A 27,284-nucleotide genomic window follows, 5' to 3' on the forward strand; every position below is an offset into this window, starting at 1 on the left:
TGTTAAAAGCCTTCTGAAAGTCGATGAAGCAAGTGTAGACTTTCTGGCGCCTCGACTTCGCCTCCTTGATGATGGCTCTCAAGGTAAAAATATGGTTCAGTGTGGAGTGCTGTCTGGGGAAGCGTGCCTGCCCAAGAGCCCGCTGTCCATGGTCCTCTGTATAACTATTGATCGTCCTCTCCAATACCGAGCCATATATCTTAGCCCGAGTGTGGCCAATCATGAGAGTGCGGTAGTTTCCAATATCCATGGGGTCCCCCGCCTTATGTATCGGTAAACTGGTGGTAGTGCTCCAAGTAGGTGGGAAACCATGGCATATCGCATGGTTGAACAACTATGCTAGAACCGGGGCCAAGACCTCTTGTCCGTGTGCGAAGTGCTCTGTATGTAGCCCCTCATGGTCTAGTCTCACGTTCTGCGCAGTGAACAAGTGACAAGTAGTGGGTCTGGCCATAGAGGATATATATGGGATCCGACCACCTCATCAATCCTACGAGTGAGAAAAGTCCGCTTCTTACGTCGTGTCATCCGACGTGAGATGTGATGCGCCTCAAATGAGGTCAGCTGTCCCAGGGCCTGCTCGTGTGTGAGGTGAGCTCTCATCTCCTTACATTCATCATCGTACCAGGGTTTTGAGGGATCTTCCCAGCCGAGGCATGTGTGGGTTGAGTCGTAGGGAAAGATATGATGGCAGCCTCATGTACCACTGAAGCCAAATTGACTGAAACTTGAGCAAGATCTACCTCCGCTCCATGTAGGGTCAGAAGCTCTCGACCTTAGTGACTCACGTAAACTGGATCGAGAGTCCGGTGAAAGTGAACATGGGTCCGAGTGGGTGCATGGAGGACTCTCTCTGTGGCTGGCTTGGTAGTGGAAATACAGAACGTCAGGTATGAGTGATGAGCACCGAGTGGGGGAGGGGGTTACTACAAAGTCTTGAATCTGAGATGCGAAGGCAAGGAGCCCATCAGGTAGTCCACTGTGCGTCCCCCCTCCATGTGGGAAACAAGTGAGTCCATCGGGAATGGGCTGTCTATAGGGATGGAAAAGTGATTATTAGAGAGAGAGCAGACAGGGGAGAAAGGGAAGGAAGAGAAGAAGGAGAAATAGACAGCACATGACGGTGTCAGACCAAGGGGAAGAGAGCACAAGGGGGTTTGAAAATGGCGGTTTGGAACTGCAATGGCACCCTCTTGTCTGACCCAGGAGGTTTCCTGGAGACATACACTGCTAACATAGACATAATTTTCTCTCTTGTTGCCATAACTCAAACCATTCCCTCTCTCCGATGCTCCTGCTGCAGCAGTGTGAGGTCATCATCCAAGTATATTCTGGTCCCCTTTAAGGTTGCCCTCATGCTCATGAGGGTAGACCTGTCCATAGTTGTTCGAAGTTTCAATACAAGGGGTCTTGTTGGGGCCTCAACTTTACCAACCCTCCATGCCGTCTTGCATGTGAGGTTGACACCCATTTTGGTGAACAAAAGCTTGGCATCTGACATGGGGGTGTCTCCAACTGTTAAGCCTCTGACTAAGACATTTAAAGCCTTGTTGTTCCTTCTTTTCTCTTCCTCTAGAGCTTCAAAGATGATCTCTTTCCTGGGGGCTGCTGCACCCTTCTTAACCACATTCTTCCATTCTAGCATATCTGCATTCCCTTTAGTGATTTGCTGTGTGAACTCAGCATGCTTCCCTTGTATAGTAGTTTGTAGGGCTGCCATCTCCTTCTTGAGCTTCTCATTCTCAGATTTCAGCACTTCCATTGCATTGCATGTCCCTTCCGGTGTCTCTTGCATCTTAGATTTCATCCTTGGTATGTGAAGCTGTGTCGATGAAGTATTGCCCGTGGAGTGTTGTTGATCATAACCTTGGTCTTGCCAAGGTTGACCATCACGTCTCCCTCCCTGTAAAACCCCTCTAGGGCGTCTAGGTGTCTCTGTAGACCTACTATCATCTGAGTACAACAATATGTGTATCATCAGATTAGCAAGCAAGGATCCCTTCCCTCCTAGGTGATGAATGAAAGTAATGATCTCCTCAATCTAGAGCCTAGAGAGTGTCAATGAGAGGGAGCATCCTTTCTTCACTCTGATCGTGCTCCCAATCCAATTTGGTAGACCTCCAGAGGCGTGTACTCTCCCTCGTACTGGCTCCTGTACGCTCGTAAACCCCCAAATCATGACTCCTGGTATTGGCGTCTCCCAGAGTCTCCAAATCATGTGGGCTCATAGGTTTGCGTCAAAGGCCTTCCAAAAGTCTAGAAAGTGTAGGAATATAAAGGCAAGAACTAGAAACTAGAAAACTAGAAGTAAAATAAAAACAAGATTGAAAGACAAAGAGTTACCTTGTAGATGAGTGTAGACAAGACACAAGCTAGATAGATTGCAATGATGTGACCCATGAATATATGGGCCAAAGTACAAGACATAGAGCAAGAGTGCTTATGGGATAATTGTAGAGGTGCCACATGGCACACACTCAAGACACAAAGACTAGACTAGGGAAATAGTACACTTAGTGTGCACTTATCTCCAACACCCTCCTTAAGTGGACACTAGGAGGAAGACAGAAAGACAAGACTAGAAGACAGACATAAAGACTGATAGACCGAGAGACAAGATAGAAGACATGACAGACAAAGATCCTGAGACACCCCTCCTCAAGTGATATCCTCATATGGGTCCACAAGGGTACGGACAAGATGGATCTAAAACAAAACACAGTCAGATTGATAGACAAATAGATAGACAGACAAGACTAGATAGACAGAAGACTGACTGTAGACAAACAGATAGACCTTGGAGACATTCCCTCCTCAGGTCCAAAAGCAGAATGAGTAAGACACTAGAACCCCTTAACTTACATCATCGGTGGTCAAAGTGGTAGACAAGAAATATGAAGTAATCAGAAAGCCCACTTCTCATCATATGAGGAAGGAACAGCAAGATCTGCTGATGGAGATGTTGCAGCAACATGGGCTGAGGTAGATGCAGGGGCTGATGTAGAGGGTTTGGAGTAGCAGTCCTTCTCCCGGTGATTATCACGGCCACAAATGGTGCATGGATGAGCCTTGAAACAGTCCTTCTCCATATGATTAGTTTTGCCACAATGGGTGCAAGGCTTTCTTACCTTAGAACTTCCTTTCTTTGCTAAAAATGCAGTGTCAGTTACCTTTCGTTGTTGAGTTCTTTCTTCTTCTTGGAGAGCATTGATGATCACTTCAAGAGTAGGACTATTGTGATACTTGAAGGTAGTGACAAGAGTAGCATAGGTGTCAGGTAAGCTTTTGAGAAGCACAGCAATAGCAATATCTTCGGAGATGGGGGACTTCACTGATGCAAGCTGAACCATAAGACTGCGAAGATAATTGACATGAGAGGCTATAGTAGCTCCTTCCTGCATATGTAGATCAAAGAATGAGATCATAAGTGCAATCTTAGAGTTTTTAGATCGGGGTCCAAAAAGGGTATCCAAAGTGATCCATGCTTGAGAAGCAGATTGTATGTCGGAGATGTGATGGATGTAATCATCTCCAAGACCGAGCAAGATGATAGCATAGGCTTTGTCGTTCTTGGCAGTGACAACTTGCTCAATGTTGGAATCTTCGGGAGTAGCACGGTGAACAACGTCCCAAAGACCTTCTTTCATAAGATGGCACTTGATTTTGATTTGCCAAGTATGAAAGTTGGACCCATTGAATTTGTCGATAGACATGAGAGAATGAGAGGAAGAGGCCATGTGGGAAGGTCTTACCTCTTGCTAAGATGCAAGGGCAATGTCTATTCCCTTACAATATTGCAGAAATAAATGAAAGAAGAGATCCAAGAAGCCGGCTCGCTCACCACTTGTAGACTCTTCAGCTCCAAAGCAATGCCGTAGGGAAGACGTGGGCAGCTCTTCAGCATGAACAGGGGCGGCAGCTCACAGGTACAACGCTGGTACAGTGGGTGCAGGTTCTTACGGCCAACGAAGACGGCCAACGAAGACGGCCAACGTACGGCCAAAGTACGGGAGCAGTAGGTCTGGTACAGCGATGGTACGAACGGAGCGCCACACATGCAGATCTGGCAGAGAGCGGAACTGCGCAGCAATGGCACGCAGATCTGGGAGAGATGGCGCGTTGAGCGCAGCAGATCTGACAGCGCAATGGCTTGCAGATCTGGCGCACAGATCTGGCAGAGAGAAGTGGTGGCGCAGAGAGTGGCAGGGTAGACAGGAGCAGCCCGTTTCGGAGATGATGGCGACCAGCTGAGCGGGGCAGAAATCTGAGAAGAGGCGGCTCCTTCAGCTCACGAGATCGGGGTAGAAGCAGAGGATAGCTGGGAGAGGTGCGGCTATGGCTTTAGCAGAATGAGGAGAGAGAAGAAGGATCTACATGGCTCTGATACCATGTAGGAATATAAAGGCAAGAACTAGAAACTAGAAAACTAGAAGTAAAATAAAAACAAGATTGAAAGACAAGGAGTTACCTTGTAGATGAGTGTAGACAAGACACAAGCTAGATAGATTGCAATGATGTGACCCATGAATATATGGGCCAAAGTACAAGACATAGAGCAAGAGTGCTTATGGGATAATTGTAGAGGTGCCACATGGCACACACTCAAGACACAAAGACTAGACTAGACAAATGTAGACTAGGGAAATAGTACACTTAGTGTGCACTTATCTCCAACAGAAAGTAGGCGTAGACTTTATGGGATCTCGATCTTGCCTCCTCGATGACAGCTCGTAGGGTGAAGCTGTGGTCAAGGCTGGAATGCTACCACCGAAATCTAGCCTATCCCAATGCCCGCTTTCCATGTGCCTTTGTATATGAGCTGATCTCTTTCTCTAGCATCGACCCATAGGACTTGGCCAGTGTGTGGCCTATCATGAGTATGCGGTAGTTACCGGAAAGTCTAGGACCATGAGGGGCTTTGGCGGACGGAGTTCTTTGCACACAGGTAGGAGGTTTTGGCCCCGATCTTAGTGAAGATGTTTAATCATGCAGTATGTCACTGCTTGGAGTACCACCACCATTCTTTCGATACACAAAGGAGGGGACCCCATGGACACAAGATGCGGAGCTGACATGGTGCAGCCCATACATTCTGTGCAGTGAACAAAATGGATGTGGTGGGCCTAGGCAAGGAAGACATATCCGGTGGTTCTCGTATTGGGACATTGTAGCGCGAGCTTGCCTACGTGTGCCGAATGCTCGGATCAGTGATGGGGATGGCTGACTTACCCTTAAAGAGAAGCCCCCGTGCAAAAGTGGGATGCCCTCAAAGAGATCTGATCACCTCGTCCATCCTATGTGAGAGGAAAGCTCGTCTCTTCCAGGGTGTTGAGCAACGTGATATCCATTGCGCCTCCATCCTCGTAAGGTGCCCCAAAGCCTGGTCTAGCTTCTGAGTGTCCCTCTATCCTTCATCCTCCTCCTCGAGCTGCCATTCCCCAGCCATCTAATAAAGGAGGTCAGAAGACTAATGTGGAAAAGAGACTGCAAAGAAGACAGTGCCTCTCAAACAAAGACCTGCCCAATTCCGTAAGTGGGATGCTTCTGCTCCTTCTCCTGGTCAACCATCTACCTCTTCTGATAGCCCAATCTCAAAGGCATGGGTCAATGCAGTCAAGAAGGTATTCCGCTTTGTGAAGAAGATGATCTTGTCAGGGAATAGGATTCTGAGGGTCAGCAAGACCCTGAGGCAATGGCAGAGGCTTGATGCCTCCTTTTCTTTCTAAGGTTTACTTATTCCTTGTACGTATTTTCATGTGTGCTTCTTTTAAATGTGTTTCTTACAATATACAAGGCCTCTGCAACCCGAATAAATGGAGGCTCCTTTGGCACTATGTAAATACAACTCATCCAGATGTTGTGTGTCTACAAGAGCATAATCAGCATTCTTTTGCTGGCCAGCATGGGTTCTTTTCAGGATATGATATATTCTATGCAGGCTCTGATCAATTCTCTGGGGTGTGTATTCTAGCCAGACATGATTTGCAGCCTTGTGTAGCATATAATGATCTTTGTGGCTGATGGATGATTATCCAATGCATGATCAATTCAATGTAGCCCAATCTCAAAGGCATGTGTCAATGCAGTCAAGAAGGTATTCCGCTTTGTGAAGAAGATGATCTTGTCAGGGAATAGGATTTTGAGGGTCAGCAAGACCCTGAGGCAATGGCAGAGGCTTGATGCCTCGTTTTCTTTCTGAGAATTACTCATTTCTTGTACATATTTTCATGCGTGCTTCTCTTAAATGTGTTTCTTACAATATACAGGGCCTCTGCAACCCGAATAAATGGAGGCTCCTTTGGCACTATGTAAATACAACTCATCCAGATGTTGTGTGTCTGCAAGAGCATCATCAGCATTCTTTTGCTGGCCAACATGGGTTCTTTTCAGGATATGATATATTCTATGCAAGCTCTGATCAATTCTCTGGGGTGTGTATTCTAGCCAAACATGATTTGCAGCCCAGTGTAGCATATAATGATCTTTGTGGCCGATGGATGATTATTCAATGGATGATCAATGGAGAGATTTTTGAAATTGGTTCCTTGTATGCCTCTCAAACTTCAGCTTGTAGAGCTCGAATGTGGGATTCCATCAAGCAATATCCTTGGTCCACTAATGCTATACTTTGTGGTGATTTCAATAATTCTTCTCACTGGAAAGACAATACCACTCATTCAGCAATGGGAAGATATGATTTCATCACTTCATACTGCAAATTTATGGACAGCAACTCACCCTTCAGTTTTGGGCTTTACATATCATCATAATGCTTTTACAGAGTATTGGGCCAAGCTTGACAGATTGTATCTTATTCATGCTCAACAATATGATGATTATACATGTCAAATGCGGAGTGACTATTCTCAACAACTGTCTGATCACACTCCTCTTTGGCTGAACTTTTCATTTGGTATGCCTCTGGATGATATGCAGCTCTCTCCAGTCAGACACTTATAGGTCAATCAATTATATCTTTCTCATGAAAAATTCCAGCAAATGATTTGATTGGCTTGCAGGCCATTGTTATCACATGCTTGGGAGGACATTGACTTTGCTTGGAACTCTTTTGTGCATCGCATCCAAAATGTCATTAAGGAATATGGAAGATGGTACATTGCAGAAACCTGGCATCATATCCAGTGGGGAAAATCACAAAAGCAGTCCTTGGTACAAATTAGCCATCAAAGGTCCCTTTCTGCTTCTGAACAGGGTTCACTGTCTTGTGCTTCTTCCATAATTGATGCCAATGATAAACACAAGCTTTTCAAATGGTAGAAAAGGGCTAGTTAAGCCTTTGCTAGATAAGGGCTGTTCCTCAAAATATTTTTTTTGGAATTTACATGCATGTAGACAAAGTCAATCTATCATGAGAGTCAGAAAATCGGATGGTATTTGGACGCATACTTTATCTCGGCTAGAAAATCAATGCCTGGATCATTTTCAGCTTCTTTTTTCTCAACCATCTTCTTCTACTCCTCAGGTTGAATTGACTTGGAGCAAATTTATTGATCTTGTCTCTCCTATTGTTTCTTTGCCAAAAGCTTCATTGTTGGAAGTGTCTTTTTCAAATATTGAATTGGATGATGCTCTCAAACATTTAGGTAAACATAAATCCCCCGGCTGGGATGGTTTGACAGTCGAATTTTTTGTAGCCTTTTGGGCTGAATTGAAGAGTCCAATCTTGCAGCTCATTAATGTAGCCTGGCAACATCAACATCCTTCTCCAGCTTGGAAGCATGGTCTGGTCAAGCTTGTGTCCAAAAAACTCCTATGTGAGACTATGGCTAACTGGAGGCCCATCACTTGGATGCCTGTTATATATAAACTTATTGCCAAAACGTTGGTTCACCGGATAAAGGATATTCTTCATGATGGTCTTCATTCTTGGCAATATGGCTTTGTTCCAAGAAGGAATATATGTGATAATATCTCCAATAGTTTCATTGCAATGGAATATGCTAAATATTCACTTGATTGTCTCTTTCCTTTTTCCATTGTTTTCTCTTCCAAAGTGCTCAGAAGTGTTTTCTATTCGGCCACTCATTGTGCATACATGGTTTCTCTATTTCCCAAGCCACAAAGGGAGGTCTTCCTTCCCTCCTAGGCGACCTCTATGGGACTTGAATCGTTGATGAAGTCTAAGCATGGAGGTAGTATTCTCCCAAGTCGGCACCAGTAGAAGAAGTAGGTGTTTTTCATGACAGTTTGACCCCCTGTTAGTATTTTGCTCATAACTTTTTGCTCCGTCGTTCGATTTGGACGAAATTTATATCAGCGTGAAGCTCTCTTCAAGGAGCATCATCCTATGTCTTCAGCTATTGTATTAGATTCTATGCTATTGCTTCTCATCCAATGGAGGTTTGAATATTCTAAACATCAATTTTGGGGGTTGGTAAGAAAGGTCACTATGCTCAAGATTTTTTTTCAGCAAGAGTAGCCATGGTCTATTATGTTGGCGTTGGCTCTTTTCTTGAGCATTGCCCTGTTGTAAAATGGATGTTTCATAATATAATGTTCTTACTTTCACCCAAAAAAAAAAAAGTGTGTGTGTGTGTGGGGGGGGGTGTGTGTGTGTTTGACGTTCATTTTCGATTAGTGCAGTCCATCCTTGTGGCATATATTCAATTTTACTTGCCATTGATCATATTCACTAAGGCAGATCTTACATCTTTCACGTCTATCTTTATGGAAATCTTCAGGCAATCCAAACATGGCAGAAAAAGTCTCAGGCTACTTTCAATGCATCACATTTATTCTCCCAAGATACATGGTGGATTGAACATCACAGATATTCATGTGCATATTCTTGACCACAGGGGGAAAATGTTGCTGCAATTTTTGCAAGGTGATCAACCTTGGGCTCTTATGATTAGGACTCTGGTCACTCATATCAGTATTTCTACGTTTGGTCATTGGCAACTCGATCACTGGGATTTCTTTTTTGGCTGCACTGATGGCACTTTGCCTAGCTGCCCTTTTGTCTCCCACTCGCTTCTTGACTGGAAGCATGTTCTTTCTCATCTGGAATGGAATGGACGGCAATCTTTGCTTGGAAATTCTTTGAGAGCTGAAAGCATTCACTGGTCAAAAGTCTTTCAGCCTCCCTTGGCTTTAGAGGAACCTTTACGTTCCTACTTTGTCTCGTTTAAAGGCATCACCTCGGTTGCTGATGTTATAGATGATGCTAATACTGTGCTCCCCTTTTCTCTAGCAGCCACTACATATGGATTGGGCTCTCATTATCGTCCTTTGTGGCGACAAATTACTTCTATGCTTTCGCCTTTTATTCCGATTCCTCCTTTGGAACTCCAAGACCGGCTGGAAGATTGGACTTTAACTTCTCCAGGGTCCTCTTCTCGTCTTCTCCAGGGTCCTCTTGTCGTTCTTTGAGGCTATCTTAGATTACTATACCTGCATTGTATAAAATCCTTTTGCCTCAACCTTGGGTTTCATAGAGAGGTGATTCTATTTGGCGAATGCATCGCCCAGCCAAGTGGTGGAGGAAAAGATTACAGCAACTTTAGCTCATCGACACATCGCTCATGCTTTTGGCCACCGATGTTCTGCTTCTTCGGAGACTGTGCCTCACTTGTTTTGGCATTGTCCGTGCTCTGGTGAGTTTTTTTATTTGCTTCGACAGCGCCTGCGAGCGAGATTTCCATCTGTTCCGTTTGGGCAGTTCTTGTGGCTATTTGGGTTTCATCCATCCAGACCAGAGTTTCATCTTTTCTTCGTTTGGGTTCGCTACTGGGCACTATGGACTTTATGGACATATAGGAATTGTAAAGTCTTTGGTGATCCTACTTTCTCTCTGTTTGGCTTTTTTAGGCGTTCTCTGCAGCAATCTTTCTTTGATTGCTTGCAGACCCGTTGCATAGATCATGAGGTCTTTTTGGCATATGCTGAAATTTTCAGTTGATGTAATTGTAGCACCTTATTTTGAGGTTGCTACTCATATAATATAATTAATCAAAGATTTCATCCAAAAAGAAAATTTTGTGTGTGTGTGTGTGTGTGTGTGTGTTGCTGATTTTTTTCAGCAAAAACAGCCATGGGCCATTATGTTAGCAGCTATGTGTGGAAACATGACGTCCCATGCATATGGGCATTGGATTACAGATCACTGGGAAGTAGTCATGACCACATTTCAGGGGAAAATTCCTGGTTGTCCTGTCTCTACTGCTTTTATTCATGATTGGAAGAGAATTCTCTCTTATGCTAAATGGACATGTGCTTCTTCTCATCATGGTAATTCTTTTCGCTTGGAAAGCATCCATTGGAGCAAGGTGTTTGAATCGCCTCTTGCTTTACAGGCACCTATTAAAGCATATAATCTTATGAAACTGGGCATAAGATTTGTTGGAGATGTTGTGGATCAACATGGTTATGTGCTTTCATTCCCACAAGCTTGCAGGACATTCCCCTTGGGTCTGCATCATCGGCCCATTTGGAGAACACTAACAACTATGTTGCAGCCATTTGTTCCTGTTCCTCCACTCTTTGTACAGGACAGATTGTTGGACTGGAATCTGACTTCCTTATCCCCTGCTACCTGTTCGCTTTCAATGCATAATCTGGCCTCCTCGATGGTTTACAGATTTCTTCTTCCACCGCCATGGATTGATAAGCATGCCAACACTCTTTGGAATTTGGATAGGCCTTTATCTTGGTGGCAATCACGACTCAAGAAATTTTGGAAAGCCAAATTGCCATTGAAACAGAGGCTTTTCTTTTGGAGATGTATAGTGGGAGCTTTTTCCATTGGGGTGAAATTGGCAGCACGTCGCATTGCTTCCCCTTCCTGCCCCCGTTGCTCTCATCACCGTGAGACAGTTCCCCATTTGTTATGGTCTTGCCCGCACTCTCGGTTATTGATCACTCATGTTTCTCACTTGCTGCGGCTTCGGTTTCCCTCTATCAGATTTGGGAAACTCTTTTGGATGTTTGGATGCTTCTCATCCCAGATGTCTCCATTCCTCCTTTTCTTTCACGGGACTCGTTTTTGGATACTCTGGACTATTTGGACACAGAGATTGCATTCTAGGATGGGACAACAGTTTCCTCAGGCATATGTTTTCTTCAGAATGTCCCTCAAGCAATCTTTATATGATAGTTATGCTGCGAGGGACTTGGATGCTACTAGCCTTGAAGTGTTTTCTGAGTGTTTTTGAGTTCTTCCATTAGGCTCTCTTTTGGAGTCTAATGTCATGTACATTGATCTCATGTTTATAATATAGTTACTGGTTTCACAAAAAAAAAAAAAGAGTGTGTGTCTGATGGATAGGGCTCTCTTTTTGAGCACTGCCCTGATGTAAATGAATGTTTTATATTATAATTTTCTTGGTTTCACAAAAAAAAAAAAAAGTGTGAGTGGTGTGTAAGAGAGATATCCCGTGCTAGCCCTCGTGCTCCCACGCTGCAGCTGCTTGTTTCTCCCTTAGTTTGACACCCTTAAGGTTCTGTTTGATGCCCGTTTTGTGTCCGTACGCTCTGTCAGAAAATTCGGCGGGGAGGGGATAAAATAAAAATCATACTGCCCAAATCCGTACGATGTTGTCCGTACAGCCAAGGAAGTCCGTACAGTTTGGTCCGTATAGTCGGGAAAATTTGTACAATTTTGTTGTCAGGGGCAAAAAAAAAGTTATCGTCTTGTCAAAAATTTGTACAATTTTGTCCGTACAGCCAGGAAAAATCCGTACAGTTTTATACTTGATGTGCTTTCCTCCTTGTAGAGCGTTGCTGCTTCGAAGCCTTTTTCTTAACTCGAATGGCGGATTATTCCTATGAGAAAACCTTTCACAAAGACAAGTCGGTTTCCATGGCCAGCAAATGGTCCATGCCCTGCCCTAGTCTCCCACCTGGGATTATCAGGCATTGATTCGGCATTATTGCCCTGTTTGGGTAGAAGTTGTGGATTTTCCTCAATGCTTGTCTTCTCTTCTACCTAAAATTGCAGCTTCCCTCTGTAAGGTGGTACGTCCACCGTGACCCAATGGAAATTCGAATCACTTTTGCATTTTGTGGGATACGGATCATCCCACTCCAGCTTCATATTTGGTTACTGTGAATAATGTTTCCATGGGGAGTGCCTTTTACAAGCTTAAGTGGGGGATGTTCGCAGGTGCTTTCTTTGAATGCAAGCAATTTGGGCACATGGGTTCACAATGCCCTTCCCGAGCTCCACGGATGCCCGTGGAAGCTGAAATGGTTCAGTCTTTGAATAAGAATGCAAATGCCTCTTCTGTGGTAAAAAACAAAGGGGTCAAACAGTTTTTCTCTATTCAAGACAAAGGCAAAGCCCCGGCTGTCTCAAATGGTAATGCTTCTTTTCCTGTGCCTTTGTCCTCTCCACCTCAGGGGAAGGGGAAAAAATTTTTGACTAATGGATGGCAAACTCCTCGCAAAGTGATCTCCCCTAGGCGACCTTTGCCTTCTCGGACTTGGAGTGGTGCATCCTCTCATGGGAAAACACCTGCTGAAAACTCTGGTGTTGGCTTGACCTGGGCTGCTGTGACTGCAAATCAGACCTTGTTTCCTGAAGAAGTTGCTGCACTTTTGTCCTCTCCTCAGGCTGATGTTTCATCCCAGGGCAGAGGCCCGAAGCTGTACATACCTGTCCCATAACTGTAAATATGCTTGATCATCTGAAGTGTGTTACTCTCAATGTACAGGGAATGTGTGATGGTCGCAAATGGAAACTGGTTTGGATGTATATCAGGCAATTGCAGCCTGATATAGTTGCTTTGCAAGAGCATAATCAGCATATGTATGCTGGTCAAATAGGCCATTTTGTTGGTTATGATATCTTCTATGCTGGAGAGCAGTCCTTTTTTGGTGTGGCTTTTTTGGTAAAGCACGACCTTCAACCTGTTGTGGCTCTCAATGATCACCGATGGTAGATGGATTATTGTTCAATGCCTTGTTCAAGGGGAAATTTTTAAATTTGCATCAGTTTATGCCCCCCAATCTTCTCGTGATAGAGGTTTGATCTGGGCTGCCATGCATACTTATCCATGGCGACAACATGCCTTCATTTTGTGGTGACTTTAATAATGCCCCTCAATCGGGTGACAACACCTCAAGCCACACTCATATGTTGGCTTCTGAAACACATGCATGGTCTGATTTTTTGCTTCAGTTGCGCCTGGTTGATCTCTGGAAGGAATTACAGCCCATGCTTCCGGGCTATACCTTTCAGCATAATGCTCAATCTTCTTATCGGACACGCTTGGACAGATGGTATCAGATTGATCCACAGCATTGTGATGCCTTTACTTGTCAAATTTGGGTTGATCATACTTTCACACATTCGGATCATGCTCCTCTTTGGTTAAGGCTTTCCTTACATGAATTTCCCACTGACAGATTGCCTTGCCGAAGGCTTTTGCTGATTAATAATAGTTATCTGGAGCATGCTAACTTTAAAGCCTTGGTCTTTGATGCTATTCAACCTCTCTCTCATCAGATACGCATTGGTTTGGATTATGCCTGGCAGGCTTTTGTTGCTCGGATGCAAGCAGTTATTCGAGATTATGGCAAATCCTATATGCAAGCCACAAGGAAACTGTAGCACATGCCAAATTTACTCATCAGAGTTTGATTGAGCTTGCTCATCTTCGCCCTTTGTCTTCAGAGGAAAGCATGCTCTTATGTCAAGCTCAATTCTCTCTTCAATCCAATGATCGCAGTAAATGGAAAACTCAATCCAAACAATGGGCATTTTTGGATAAAGACGGCTCTTCCAAGCAAATTTTCAAGAGTTTACACTACAAAAGACAGGCTGCCAATATCTGTCAGATCCGGATGCTTGATGGTTCTTGGTCAACATCTCGTTCAGAGCTTGCTGATTTATGTGTGTAGCACTTCTCCACTCATTTTGGGCATGTGGATACTCTTTCTCCTCGGGTCGTGTCTACACGTCAGCTTCTTTTGATTTGGATGCAGCTAGACGCATATTGAGGTAGTGAAGTCCACAATGCAGTATGGACTATTTTATGAGACTAGGGTTCAGATACAGTTCCATGGATACACTGATGCTGATTAGGCTGGTAGTATTTCTGATAGATGATCTACCAGTGGATATGTGTTCTCTTTGGGAGTGCTGCAATCACTTGGAGCAGTAAGAAACAGCCTACATTTACCTTGTCGAGCATAGAGGCTGAGTACAGGGGTGCAGCAATGGCTGCATGTGAGGCAGCTTGGTTGCATAAGCTACTTTATGATATGCATCGTATGCTGATGTGTGGGCTGATGGGCATGTGGCTTATGTTGCCCTTTACCCTTGGGCTTGAACTTAGAGAGCATAGCATGCTCGCCAGTCCGGGTTGCCATATTTTTGCGTGTTTGTTCTTCCTGCAACAGAAGTCCTACCAACTCGTGAAAGGAGAGAGGATTGCTGCCCCCCCTCAATGACAAATTCAGCGAGGTGTGGAAACCAAGATAGGACTCAGGAAGAGAGTTCAGAGTGGTGGAGATCATCTCTGAATCCGGAATGAATGTTCAGCAATTGTTCCCTGAAATCCTGAAGCTTCGTGAGGTGAGAATTCATGGAATCTCCCTCCTCCATATGTGTATGGGAAAGTTCTCGCTTCAGAAAGGAAACTCTGGCATTGTTTCTTGCTGCAAACATACTCTCCAGTATTACCCAAGTTGCCATAGATGTCTTGCATGACCGAATATGAGGTATAATGAACCTCTTGACAGAAAGAGAAATTACTGAAAGAGCTAGTGCATCTCTACAGTCCCATCTTTTCTGCTCTGTTGTGGGAGCTCCTGGAGCGCCTGCTCCAATTACTTGTGCTGTATTTGTACCTCTACCCCTGCCTCCAGCTGTAGGGGTGACAGGTATAGGCATTGTATCTGGTCTTTCTTCATCTCCATTGACATAATCCCAAAGATTTCTGCCAACTAAGATATTTCGAACCATGAAACTCCACAAGGAGTAGTTGGTGCCATCCAACTTATCCTCCTCTGTGAGAACCCCGAACACCTCATTTGAGTTGTTATGTGCCATTTTTGCCAGATAAACTCAGAAATACAGCAAACTGAACAAGTAAAATCCCTTCCTGGGATGTAAGATGCACAAGTAAAATCTGCAAAGAAAAATATGCCCACAGTGACAAATACTGTCACAGCGTGTCAAAGGCTCAAAATGCACCACAATGCTCTGCTCAATGCCCAAAAATCTGCAAATAGAATCTGCAAAAGGTGGCAAAAGTCTGCAATTTGACTCGTACTGAGTCCAAAACTGTCTGCAAACTTCCAAAATGCTCTTTTACCTGCAAAATTGCAACCCAAATGCAAAAGCCCCAATTTCTTGTGGGAAATTGCATACAAAAGAGGGCAAATGGTCTTAAAGCCCCAAATGTCGCACAAATTGCACTCTGCCTGCAAAAGCCCCAAATTTCACTGCAAAATTGCAGTGTGATTGCAAAAGCCCCAAATTTTTGCAAGAAATTGCACCTGAAAGGCGCAAATGAACTAAAAGCCCCAAATTTCAGCAATTTTGTGCAACAAATGCAAAAGCTCCCAAAATGCAGGCCAAACAATGGCTCTCTGCACCAATGCCTCATAAAAAACTCCTTCCAATGTTCACCTGCAATGAAAGCTCTGCAAACAACCACCTTTCTAGAGTACCCTGTAAAGGCACCCTGACCTCAAGAACAGCAACAGTCCGTACAGTACATACTGTACAGCTGTACGGACAACTGACGTCAGCTGTACGGCTGATGTACGAACTGTACGGGCTGTGCGGTGCTGATGCAACAGGAATAGAGTTCGCACGTGTGGAGCAGGTGTACAAATGTACGGGAGCTGGTACGGACCTGCGGTACGGTGCAGTACTACACAGGTACGGACTGTATGAAATCAGTACGACGACTGTACGGAAGGCGATCGATGTACAGAATCAGTACGGCGACTGACGATGTTGCAAGTATGTACAGCGGCAAACAGTACGGTACATCGGCAAACAGAACGGCTGATTGTACGGCAGATGTACGGAATCAGGGAGCAGGCGTACGGCACAGGGTGTACGGCACCTCAAGAACTGAAGCGTGGGCTGCTGTACGGACGGGAGCTGAGAGCAGATTTGCACTGGTACGGAAGTTGTGTATGGAACAGCCAACGAGCTGTACGGAACAGCCAACTGTGGCTGTACGGAATGATTCGCAGGTAGGTAGCTTCTCACGCTTGAGCTGAAGCTTGTGGGGACTAGGAAGCTAGGAGCAGGAAAGAAATAAACTGCCTTTACAACAAAGATTGTTTCTTTGGAGATGTTTGGTGGGTGTTTTTTCAGTGGGTGTCACTTTGGCGAAGCACAAGATTGCAAATCCTCATTGTTTGAGGTGTTTCAGTTCTTCTGAGACCGTTCCACATCTTTTATGGCTTTGTCCTCAGTCCAGAGGTCTCTTGGACCGTATTTCCCATTGTCTTCAACTGTGTTTCCCTAGTCATCGTTTTGGGAAATATTTCTGGATCTTTGGCAATCTTACTACCGTACATGCCCAATACTCACTCTTTTTTCATTGGGCCAGATTATGGGCACTGTGGACCATTTGGAAGTAGAGAAATCAGGTGTTCTTGGGGCAGCTCCAACCTTATGAGTTTTTTAGAGAATTGTTACAACAATCTCTATATGATGCTTTTCATCATGATGACTTGGATGTATCATCTTTAGAGGTGTTTTCCCACTGCTTTTGATTTTTCAGAATAGTCTTTTCTTTAGACTATTCTCATTGTAAAAACTTTTCTTGATATGAATACAGTGGTTTCACCCCAAAAAACAAAGTGTGTATGTATATGTATATGTACGTATGTGTATGTGCATATATCTACATACATACATACACAAATATTATATATATATATATATATATATATATATATATGCACATGCCTTGATGGACATACATACATACACAAATATTATATATATATATATATGCACATGCCTGGCATATTTGGAGATCCAGACTTGATGGCTCTAAGGTCCACCTATCTCATACCTTGGCCAGTATGTGGTCAGATACAATACATACCTTCATGGCCATCTGGCTGAGAATGCAGGGATCTTCCAAGGCTGCTGCTGCTAGGAGGACTAGTTTCCTCTGGGAAGGGAGAGACTGTCCTTTCTTTTTTGAGGTCCCACCTAAGTTTTAGGTGGCACTTTCAGCCTCAATCCTGTCTCTTTCATTTGATTAGGGCTTGACCCTCTCAGGCTTCTCATGTGTACATGGTGTATTTGATGCTTTTAGTACTTTGCTCTTTGGGGGGTTTTCATACATAATGGAAGTCTGTTTCATGGGAAAAAAAGAAAGGTGCAGTGGGACCCTAGAGAGCTCACCTGCATCAGGCAATCTGGACAGACCATATAGCTGCCCTTTCTCTCTTACAACACTAGGATTGGTTAACAATTAGAGCTAACGGCTTCTCCTTGGACGCCCTTGTGCAAGAGCCATTGGCTTGTGCAACATAGTCCTCTCCAATTCTGGCCATGACTGTGGCAGTTTTTGCAAAAACAACATTCACTATAACTTATCCAGGTTTTGCCTCATGCTGAGTAGGTTTTGTATGAACATCTTCTTATAGTAACCTAGTAAGAGAATACTGCAAACTGTACCACAGTTTTACAAACATGTGAAACTCTATTGCTTTTTAATTTAAAGATGCAACTTCTATTATTTCAAATGGGCTTCTGTGGAAGCAAAAAAAGAGTGCTGCAAGATGTGTGCCCATATTTTACAAAGAATGCAAATCGACCGCCTTTTTCTACAAAACATGCAACTTCTATTGTTCAAAAGGACTGCTTATGAGTGTTTGGTCTTTGAAATCTTTTACATGCATATAAGTTCTTTCCCGGTTAAAATAATAATAATACACTTAGAAATTCATGTAAAACGAGCCAGTTTTTTCTTTTTCTTGTCTGACCTTTTCTTTTTAAGGGCATAATCTGTTGTATGATGTAATGAAGCAGACATACAAAATGACTACCTGTATCTAAAATTAAGTACTTTTGTTACAGATTATATCTCAGAGCTATGCTAAGTTGGTGTAAGTCTTAATGTGTTTTCTTCTAGATGCTACCTAGCCTACAGTATGTGTATATACAATGGCTTATATACAAGAGTACATTTTATGTCTTTTGTGTGTCTGCTTTTTCAAACATCTGTTAGATTTGAAAGGATCTGGTTGATGAATTTTATATCTTCCCTAAGTCAATATTGAGTCAGAGAACCTGAAAGCCCCATCCCTACATACAGGTAGGGAAAGACCAAATGGGTGAGCTCTTCATAAGCATAAGGAAGGACGAGTTGAGGGATGCAGTGATTCCAAGTGATTATCAATGTCACTGTAAGACTCGTGAAAATGTTGAATGCTTTGTTACTGCAAGCCTCCTTGACAATGGTATAAAAAGGCATGAAGCCCTTGCAAAAGCAAAACTGCGTGAAGCTGAGATTTTAACGAGTCTTAAACAAGAGGTTCTTTCTCTTTTAGAGCAGATTCAAATGACAAGTCAGGTGCTCGGTTCAATAGATGTGCTTTCTACATTTGCAGGTAATGTAATTTATTTCAGCTTTTATCAATGTTTTTTACTCTTGCATAAGACCAAGAAAAGGCGATTTTGAACATCTTGTAAATAGTGTATGCTATTTTGCAGTCATGCTCTTTTCTTCAAATTGGGATTAAAAATCAAATCGATCCATTAGGAAAGTGCCAAACAAAAGTGGTCCCTATCCTCAGTTAAAGCTAAGAAAAGCCACTAAGTGATCAAATAATTCCATCTCATAGCTTATCATGAGAACAAACACACACCACAATTCCATACCCTGCGAAATTTCTCTCCCGCAGCACGTGAATCACCAGAACACATCCCACGAAAAGTGATTGTTTCTGAAGTCATAAGAAAAAGCTCATTGTCGTAGCTGGCTTAACATAGGTCACAAAAGAGAACTTGGAAAAATCAGGAAGTTTCTTATCTCTTATTTAAGTGATTTGGATTCTGGATTAAGGTAGATTAGAAAGGTTACGAGTCTGAATCCATAAGAGGGATGATGTGATAGTACCACTCAAAATTATTAGCCAAGTACATTCATAGGCTATCCTAGCTGAGCTTAGATGATGCCAGATTTAAATCCATCCATGGGTTGGTCCACAGATTGTATCAAAAGCGCCATCGACTGTTAATACTCTGTTAATGCTTTGTCTTTGCACCATATAAAGCTCCTCCCAGGTTTGTGAAATAATCAGGTAATTTGCTGTTTTGCGGTACAAAAGACCAGATCTGGCTGCTCTGCTTTCATGTTTTCCTTGAAGAAGTGAAAGTGCACCTCTAATTGCTTAGTTGTGGCATGAAACACATGATTTCTAGAAGGTAATATACAACCTCGTTGTCACAAAACATGGCTGTACTGTCCATCTGTGGCATTCTAACCTCTTGAGTGGACGCTGTGACCATGTGGTTTACAAACTACCGTGTTGCCTTTTTTGTATTTTGCTTCAGATCTGCTACTCCTGATTTCTTTTGCTCGCATGTATTGACTCTTGGCAGTGTACCTAAATAAAGTTACTATTTTGCTTGGTCATGGCTAGGGACGAATTGCTTGATGTCAGATGCAGGTTCTGTGGACCTCTTCACTCGTTGCCCTTGGTTTTGATGCAATTGTTGCTTCTGGGCTGTTTTACCCAATTCAATTCGATAGACTTAGGTTTGCAGATATGTTCAGGGCCTAGGCATTGCAGAAGCTTGTTTGCAGGTACAGATGGAAATGTCAATGTCACAGCTGAACGCATTATTGCTTTGGCACAATTCATCACTGAGTGAGCGAGATGATTGATGGTCATGCTAGCATTAAGCTCGTCCTACTACCACATTGCTCTCTCAACCTGGTATTCTTTGCAGGTCATTTGACTTAGTGTCAATGGTTGCAGCCAGTTGCTTTTGCAGGCGTGCTGCCACAGATCTCAATGTCCAAGGCAGGTCCACACAGTCTTTCTATACAGCTGCTTCGGGATTTGGGTCTGCTGCCTCTTCAACCACTGCTCCATCCCATGACTGTACTGACTGTTTATTGTTGCTTTGCTTGATTGCTTTTGTATCCTTTGTTCTTCTGCTTGGCTTGCAGATGCTCTTGATGGCTGTGTTGTGTTACTCACTTGTACAGATGTGATCTTCTGCTTTGGATCTAGACCTGTGGTAATAGATACCAGCTCAAGTGCTTGGGGCTCTAATACCATGTAAGAAAACAAGAGGGAACGCTCACTAGAATGTGATGCCCTTCTACACACAAGTACGACCACAATACAATGCACACACAAAGATTGAATTATCAGTTATTAGCTACAATGCTTAAACTGAAAAATACATGTATGAAACCCTAAGTAAGGAGACGTGAGGAAGAACATTGTGGCTTCACACAGAAGCTAGGGAATCCCCCCCCCCCTCATCTGACAGAGACACAATATTCCCCATCAAAATGCATTGACATGCATGCATGGGTGAGTACTCTGACCTAATTGGTTGTCCTAGACTGTGAGGGGTGTGTGTGCATACCTAAGTGACACGTGACAAATTCATCTAGGTTATACCAATTAAATAGTGTCATGTGGCATCTCATTCCATATTTACATGGTGGGATGCATGTGGGTGGCATGCCATCTCATGTGTTATCGCATGGTCACCTAGGACTTAAGCTCTAACTACCACTCTTGAACCTATCAATTCTTGTTAGCCACTAAATCACCCAATGAACTGATCGTATTGATTACTGTTATCAATTAAGGTCTAACTACTACTCTTGAACGTATTAATTATTCTTATCAATTAAGGTCGAACTACCACTGTTGAACCTATTAATTATTGTTAGTGACTAAATCACCCAATCAACAAATCCTAGTTCATCTTTAATTGTTTCAAGCACACATGCACGCGCAAAGAGAGAAAGAAAATAAATAAATATATATTAACATCTGCGGAAGGCCTCACGGGCCTATGGGACAAAGTGCGGAAAACACCAAAGGGAAAAAACTCATACAAGCCACAAAGGGCTGGAGCAAAGGGCGCGCTAAGGCCCTTGCTGAGTACTATGCTGAAATAAAGAGCTCAATAGCTCAAGAAAAATCAAATACAAAACATGTCATATCATATCATGTCATGTCATGTCATATCATATGCTATCTGAAGTAGGAAGAGAGCTGGGACTGGGACAAGATCTTAGAATCCGAAACCCGGCACTGTGGTGGCTTGTCTATGAGCGGCGAAGATGTTTCAGATCTGTGTATGTCTGGCCGTCTCACGCTGTGGTGGCGGAGGAGGGCATGGTCTCCTCGATCTTTGAACCCGCTGAGCTATGTTCAGAGTGATCACTCGTCTCCGGCAGTCTCCTCTTAGGAAAGTTGTGATAGGTCGGACCTCAATCGAGTGCACTCTGGTCGCTCTCCGTGTCATAGGTAGCCGCTGCAATCCTCTCTCAGCAATCCATACTGCCTGCATATCAACTAGCTCCTCCTCCTCCACCCCATTGTTCCTTGGAGCTGACTCAAATGCATAGAAATCTGTGACATGCCGCCTGTGTCCATTCAGCCTTTGTATCCTATGGTCTGGTCCCCTCCTGCTGCTCCTTGATCTGTGGTAGCAAGGTCTCCCTATGGCGGTGCATCTCAAGTAGATAGAGCCCAATGCAGACTTGGGTCATGAAAGTGGATCAATCGCGACAGTGGGACGAACCCACTCCCATCCTGATAAAGAAAGTGGTATTGCCCTTGGAGCTCGTAGTAGGATGGACAGGCGCAGAGAAAGTGCTCCTCTGTCTCAATCTCTCCTAGTGTGCAAAACATGCAGATCCGTTGCTCTCTGGATATACATGGTGCTCTCCTTGTCTTAATCCTCAGTTGATGGGATGAAACCCGCATCTGCCCAATGGTGATCCTCAATGCGTGTGAAACTCTCCTGTCCTCAAGATACTGGGGTCTAATGATGAATCCCTCCTCTTAGACTCTCAGGAAATGGTCACGGTAGAACTGGGTCTTGGTGGAGAGCTCCTGATCTCCCCCCAAGCTTGAGATGTGTGGAGCTGGAGGAGGTCTAACCGTATGATATGGTTAATTTCATGATCTCTATAGAAGATGAGCTTCACTAGGAGCTCATTCGGCTCCAACTAGGTCTGGAATGTGTGTAGCTGTAGAAGATCCTCACTCATGACCTGGTTGACCTCATGTCCCTGGAGTGGGAAAAACAACGCATCAATGTTGTACTGGAAGGGAGGAAGTCTATCCATGTGTAGCCCCAGTCGCTCAAACCATCTCACTGTGTTCGCAAACCAACACCTCTGGTCACCTGCTGTGCTGATTGCGCCATAGAAGAGAACAATGCTAACCATGGTAATCTGTTGCGTCTAGAAGTGTGATCTCCATATGCCCTGACTCAATTTAAGTAGCTAATGACCTGAAATGCTGCATCGAGCTGCAATGGTGAAGATCCAAACTCAGCCTGGGTGATCTAGTGAGGAACTGACGGCTTACTGGGAATCATCTGTGATAGCATAAGAACTTGGTAGTCTCTCCACACGAGCCCGGTCAATTTCTGACAGATCCGGCCCCTAGTAAGGGCTTCCATACATCCCCGCAGGTCGAACCAAGGAGTCAAAGGGTAGGCATTTGGTCCTAGGGTCCTGAAAATGCGAGCGGAAGTTCTGCCTCCCTAACCTAGCCAATGAGGGATATCCTCTGCTCAGACGTGCCTGCATAGCCGGTCTCATGGTGAAAATAGGTCTGGAAATGATAACCCCCAAGTATGTGTATGATGAGACAATATCGACCGGTGACTCGTCAAAAGTAAATTGCTTCCGATGCATCGGGACCCGAGACATATTGAAGATCATGACCTTGGTTTTACCAAGGTTGACCTTAAGATCATGCGACTCATAGAACGACTGTAGTGCGTCTAAGTGCCTCTGGAGGCCCTCTGCTGAGGGCGATAGGAGTACCACATCATCTGCGTATAGCAATGTCTGAATCAGAGTGCCAGCAAGAGAGCATCCAGCCCCCCTTAGTGTCTGCATGACTATCTCTGCTCATCAATGTAGAGGCCAAACAAGGTGAGTGATAGAGGACACCCTTGTTTGACCCCAAAGTACTTAAAATCTCATCTGTCCATCCAGATCTTATCCAAACTCTACGTGAGACCCTCTCATAAAGTGCCATGACAGCCCAGATAATCTCCGTATCATAACCCAAGTCCTACAAATGCCTGATGAGGCGGGCTCTTGGAACTGTATCAAAGGCTTTGTGGAAATCGACAAAGCAACAATAAACCCTTTGTCTTTGTGCCCTCGCCTCCTCAATAATACATGTGAGCATGAGAATGTGATCCATGGTCCCATGATCATGTTGGAATGAGGCATGTCCATATGCTCTAAGCCCGTGCATCTCTGCGAATCAACTGACCTTAGAATCAACCACTGATGCATAGATCTTGGACATGACAATGGACATGCCCAATCTCAATGGTCTTGCAATTCCCCCCGGGCTCATGGGATCCCCTACCTTGTGGGTGAGGTAATATTAATAGTCCAAGTGCGTGGAAAGCCAAGGCAAATAGCTTCATTAAAGAGCTTTTCTAGGATTGGGGTAAGGATGTCAATCCCATATGCAATGAATTCAGTGCATAGACCCTAATGATCTTTCGCTCGGGCATTATGAAGCTTCATCACAGTGTCCTTAACACCCTTAGTGAAGATTGTACAGGAAGTAGGATGAGGTATGTGTTAAAGGTGAGGAACTGGCTGATTTGGGATGTCGTAAAGTGTGTGTGCATAATCGTACCAGAATTTAGTGTCGGTGAGAAGTGAAGGGGACCATCTCTCTAGAAATCTTCGCCAAAAGTCTTTGGAGCTGTTACTAAACAAAGTGTTCAGTAATTCCTCCTCATTTCGGTATATAAATTCTTGTTTCTTCATGCGAACCAACCGACGATAGTTGCGTATCGTTTCAGGTTCGGTCAGAAGGTTGTGTTTCGTTTTGAATGAGTTGGTTGCGCAAAGCCTTACACTCATCATCATACCAATTGTTACAGGGGACGGTCCCAAGTGGTGGTGGGCGAGTAGAGCGAGTACTATGAGGGAAGGCATGAAGTGCAGCCTCATGGAGTGAACGGGTGATCAGAGCAACGCAATCCTCTAGTAAGGGTATGAAGTAAATATATGTGAGAAGTGTATAAAGGTGTGCTGTGTACCTAGGCGAGAGACTACAATCAAAATGTATGTCCTGATAAGTGTTGCGAATGATCGGAGGAGTGTATGGTACTGCGAGGTGAGGTATGGAGATACGGAAGAAGAGGTAGGTGTGGTCTGCCCCAAGAGAGAGGAGTGGTGTGATAAAAGAGTCCATGATACTAGAGGCAAAGGCAGGGGATCCCATTATGTCATCAAAGGTGTTGGAGCCTCCTCTGTGAGGGAAGCAAGTAAAGCAACCCAAAGAAGGCCATCTGTCAAGACCATTATAAATAATGAGATCATGCATCTTGCTGAGATTTAACAATGCCTGTCCATAAGATGTGATTGAGGCTCACCTGCCATCTAAGACTCGCAGCAAACGTGCATCCTCTAGGTGAATGTCTAGTAGCATAATAGAATCATGTCTGAAGTCAAGGAATGATACTTGGCACCTATCCTCGCGTTGAAGTCCCCAACTAGGAGGACTTCCCCGTGGCTCGAGAAATCAATGATGTCCTAATAGAGGGCTGCGTATGGTGATGTCTCGGCCTCCTCTCGGATATCTCGGGCAGACTATGAGGTCTAAGGGGGAGTAGCATGTTGTTATGAACAAATCTCGACTGTCTGTGTGTCGAATCCGGATCCAGATAAACCTAGAGTGTGGGTCTCTCTTCTCTACTGAGATGGCCCCCAAAAGAGAAGACTTGTAGAGAACTACTACTCCTCCTAACCCTCGTACTCCTCTTGTGTCCCTCGTCTCATCCTTGTAAGCAGCCTCCCAAGTATAACCGTTGACTACTAGTAGAGGACGCTCTGGACTCTGATGTGTCTCGTATAGGAGACTATGTCATGACTTGTATAGGATTCCAAGAAGTTCATTGATTCCGACCCTAAGGTACCATTACAGTTCCAAATGGTGTAGAACAGGGTCTCGGATGTCTGAGTCCCGGAGAGAGGCCATGTGACCTGACGGGGGCATGTAAGGAGTTGCACATCTCATACCACCGCCCACTTCTTGTCCTTCCAGCCCTAATCTTGTTGCGTTTTTTTGCATCCCAGGTATGCATACATCAAGTCGTATCTCTTGTGCCTACCATTATACCTTGAAAGTGTGCTTGTCTAAAACGATAAAAGTAAAGTTTTAGTGTTGTAACTCTGAAGGTTGTCCCACAAGAAAGCAGGTGGAGCAAAAGTCATTCTGATCCCTCCATGCTACTTTTGTGACCATAGCCACCCTTGGCCAACACATTGACACATGCTTGGTGCACTCTCTCTCATAATTTACACACACTTGATCCCTTCTTTCCTTAGGGTTTTGGATCCTGTCGTTCATAAACGTGTTTGAACCTATGCCTTTCGCACATTGTGATTCTGGCCAAGAAGAACGTTCATTGGTTGACAATCAAAACGAATCCCCATCATTCAAGTAGATGGAGGGAGCAATCTCTAGCAACGTGTCACCTTGGATTGTACATTGGTATGCAAGGTGTGGGGAAGATGATGTATATCACGTAGTCAATGTCCTCAACGTAATAATACTAATAGGAAGGTAAGGGAGGCAAGGCAGACCATAGGCATGCACGAATTGTGTGGTGGCAATAATAGGAAAAGGGTTATAGTGGATGAAATTGTAGAGAGGGATCATAGACCCACTTTATGAACGGAATTATCGAGTGCGTCTCTCCTCTACCTATAGGGGGGTGAGATCCTCATTTATGGAGATCGATGGATGGTCTCATAAGACCGATCTATGTTGTAAAGCTGCAGTGCATCATGAAATCGTATGAGGAGGGGCTCCTCTCGGTTGGGGTCTCTCCCCACACGGCAGGCCTCTCGATCCCATGCTCTGTCACTCCTATAGTAGTGGCCACAAATGTAGCTGCATCACTCGTGTGTGCTCTCGGTCCTTGTGATGCCACGAACTCTGATGTTGAGAGCCTGGCTCTCTGTTGCTGCTCCATGGGAGTGGCTGAAACAGTTGCCTTCGCAGGTTTCTGTTTGGCCACATCCACCCATCTAGATGTCTCCTCAATGACAGATTGCATGCTCGCAATCTTTGCCTCAACAACTAGTGTATTCCCTGGGATTGCACGGATGGTGGTGAACTCCTAGAGCTGCGAAACGTCCTGTTTGAGCCCCTGGATGAGACCAGCCTGCTCCTGAATAACGCAGGCCTGCTCCTGTATAACACGAGCCAACTCTTGGGTGTACCGGGCTTGCTCCTATGCGAAGCAAGTCAACTCCACCTCTCATGCTCGAAGGAGGCAATGCAAAATGTTTGCGATTGTGACATGCATTGATATAATAGGGAGAGACAGTATTTCCCACTTGTGTACCTACATTGTCTTATATGGAATTCCTTCATAATTTTATTTTGAAATAGGATTCTATTAAGAAAAAAAGGCAGTATGCTCAAAGAGAGAAATATCCATGTGTATCAAGATCTCTTATCCTGAGTTTTGGGATCACTCGTTCTGGGTTTCGGATCCACTTGTCCAAGGTTTTGGGTTTTGATTCCACTTGTTTCAGATTTTTAGTTTCAGATTCACGTGTTCTGTTATGGAGTTGTAGTTTCCATTATTTCAGGTAATGGGCTCACTAATTCTGGATTTCGGGTTTACATGTTATGGGTTTTAAGTTTTGGGTCCTGGATTCTCTTACTCAAGGTTCACGGTTTCGAGTTCCGCGTTGGGTTTCTAAGGTTCACTTGTAACCTGTTCTGAATCCACTTGTTTTGGGTTCTGGGTTGCATTTATATGGATTCTAGGTTCACTTATTTTGGGTTGTGGATTATGGATTCATGTATTTGAATTCCAGGCATTGGATTTCAGGTTCACCAATTGATTTGGCTTGTCTAAAACTTTGGATTAATTACTGGTGTTAGATTTAGGACTAAAAATAATGCACTGAAACATTCAATAACTATCAAGACAGCTTGAAGACATGTAATGGTACTATCAATAATCAAACCATCATGCAATTAGGGACTTTGTATAATTGACCCATGATCCTAAATACCTATAGAATCTCTAGAAATATCCCCAGGCCATCATGCAATTAAGTGTTCAGTCA

General features: G+C 44.1%; 1 protein-coding gene across 2 annotated transcripts in view; it reads left to right on the forward strand.

Moving 5' to 3' along the window:
• Nucleotides 1-27,284, forward strand: part of DPD1 (Polynucleotidyl transferase, ribonuclease H-like superfamily protein) — a 247,130-nt gene that overhangs the window by 206,618 nt on the left and 13,228 nt on the right. For both annotated transcript variants that reach the window (XM_087380227.1, XM_087380228.1), the window contains one exon: nucleotides 18,264-18,558. In XM_087380227.1, coding sequence (XP_087236353.1) covers nucleotides 18,264-18,558 — 295 coding nt within the window. The remainder of the gene's footprint in view (nucleotides 1-18,263; nucleotides 18,559-27,284) is intronic.

This window comes from Dipteris shenzhenensis, chromosome 10, assembly GCF_047967505.1.
Source record: "Dipteris shenzhenensis isolate YYH24624 ecotype China chromosome 10, Dip_SZ_1.0, whole genome shotgun sequence".
Taxonomy (NCBI): Eukaryota; Viridiplantae; Streptophyta; class Polypodiopsida; order Gleicheniales; family Dipteridaceae; genus Dipteris; species Dipteris shenzhenensis.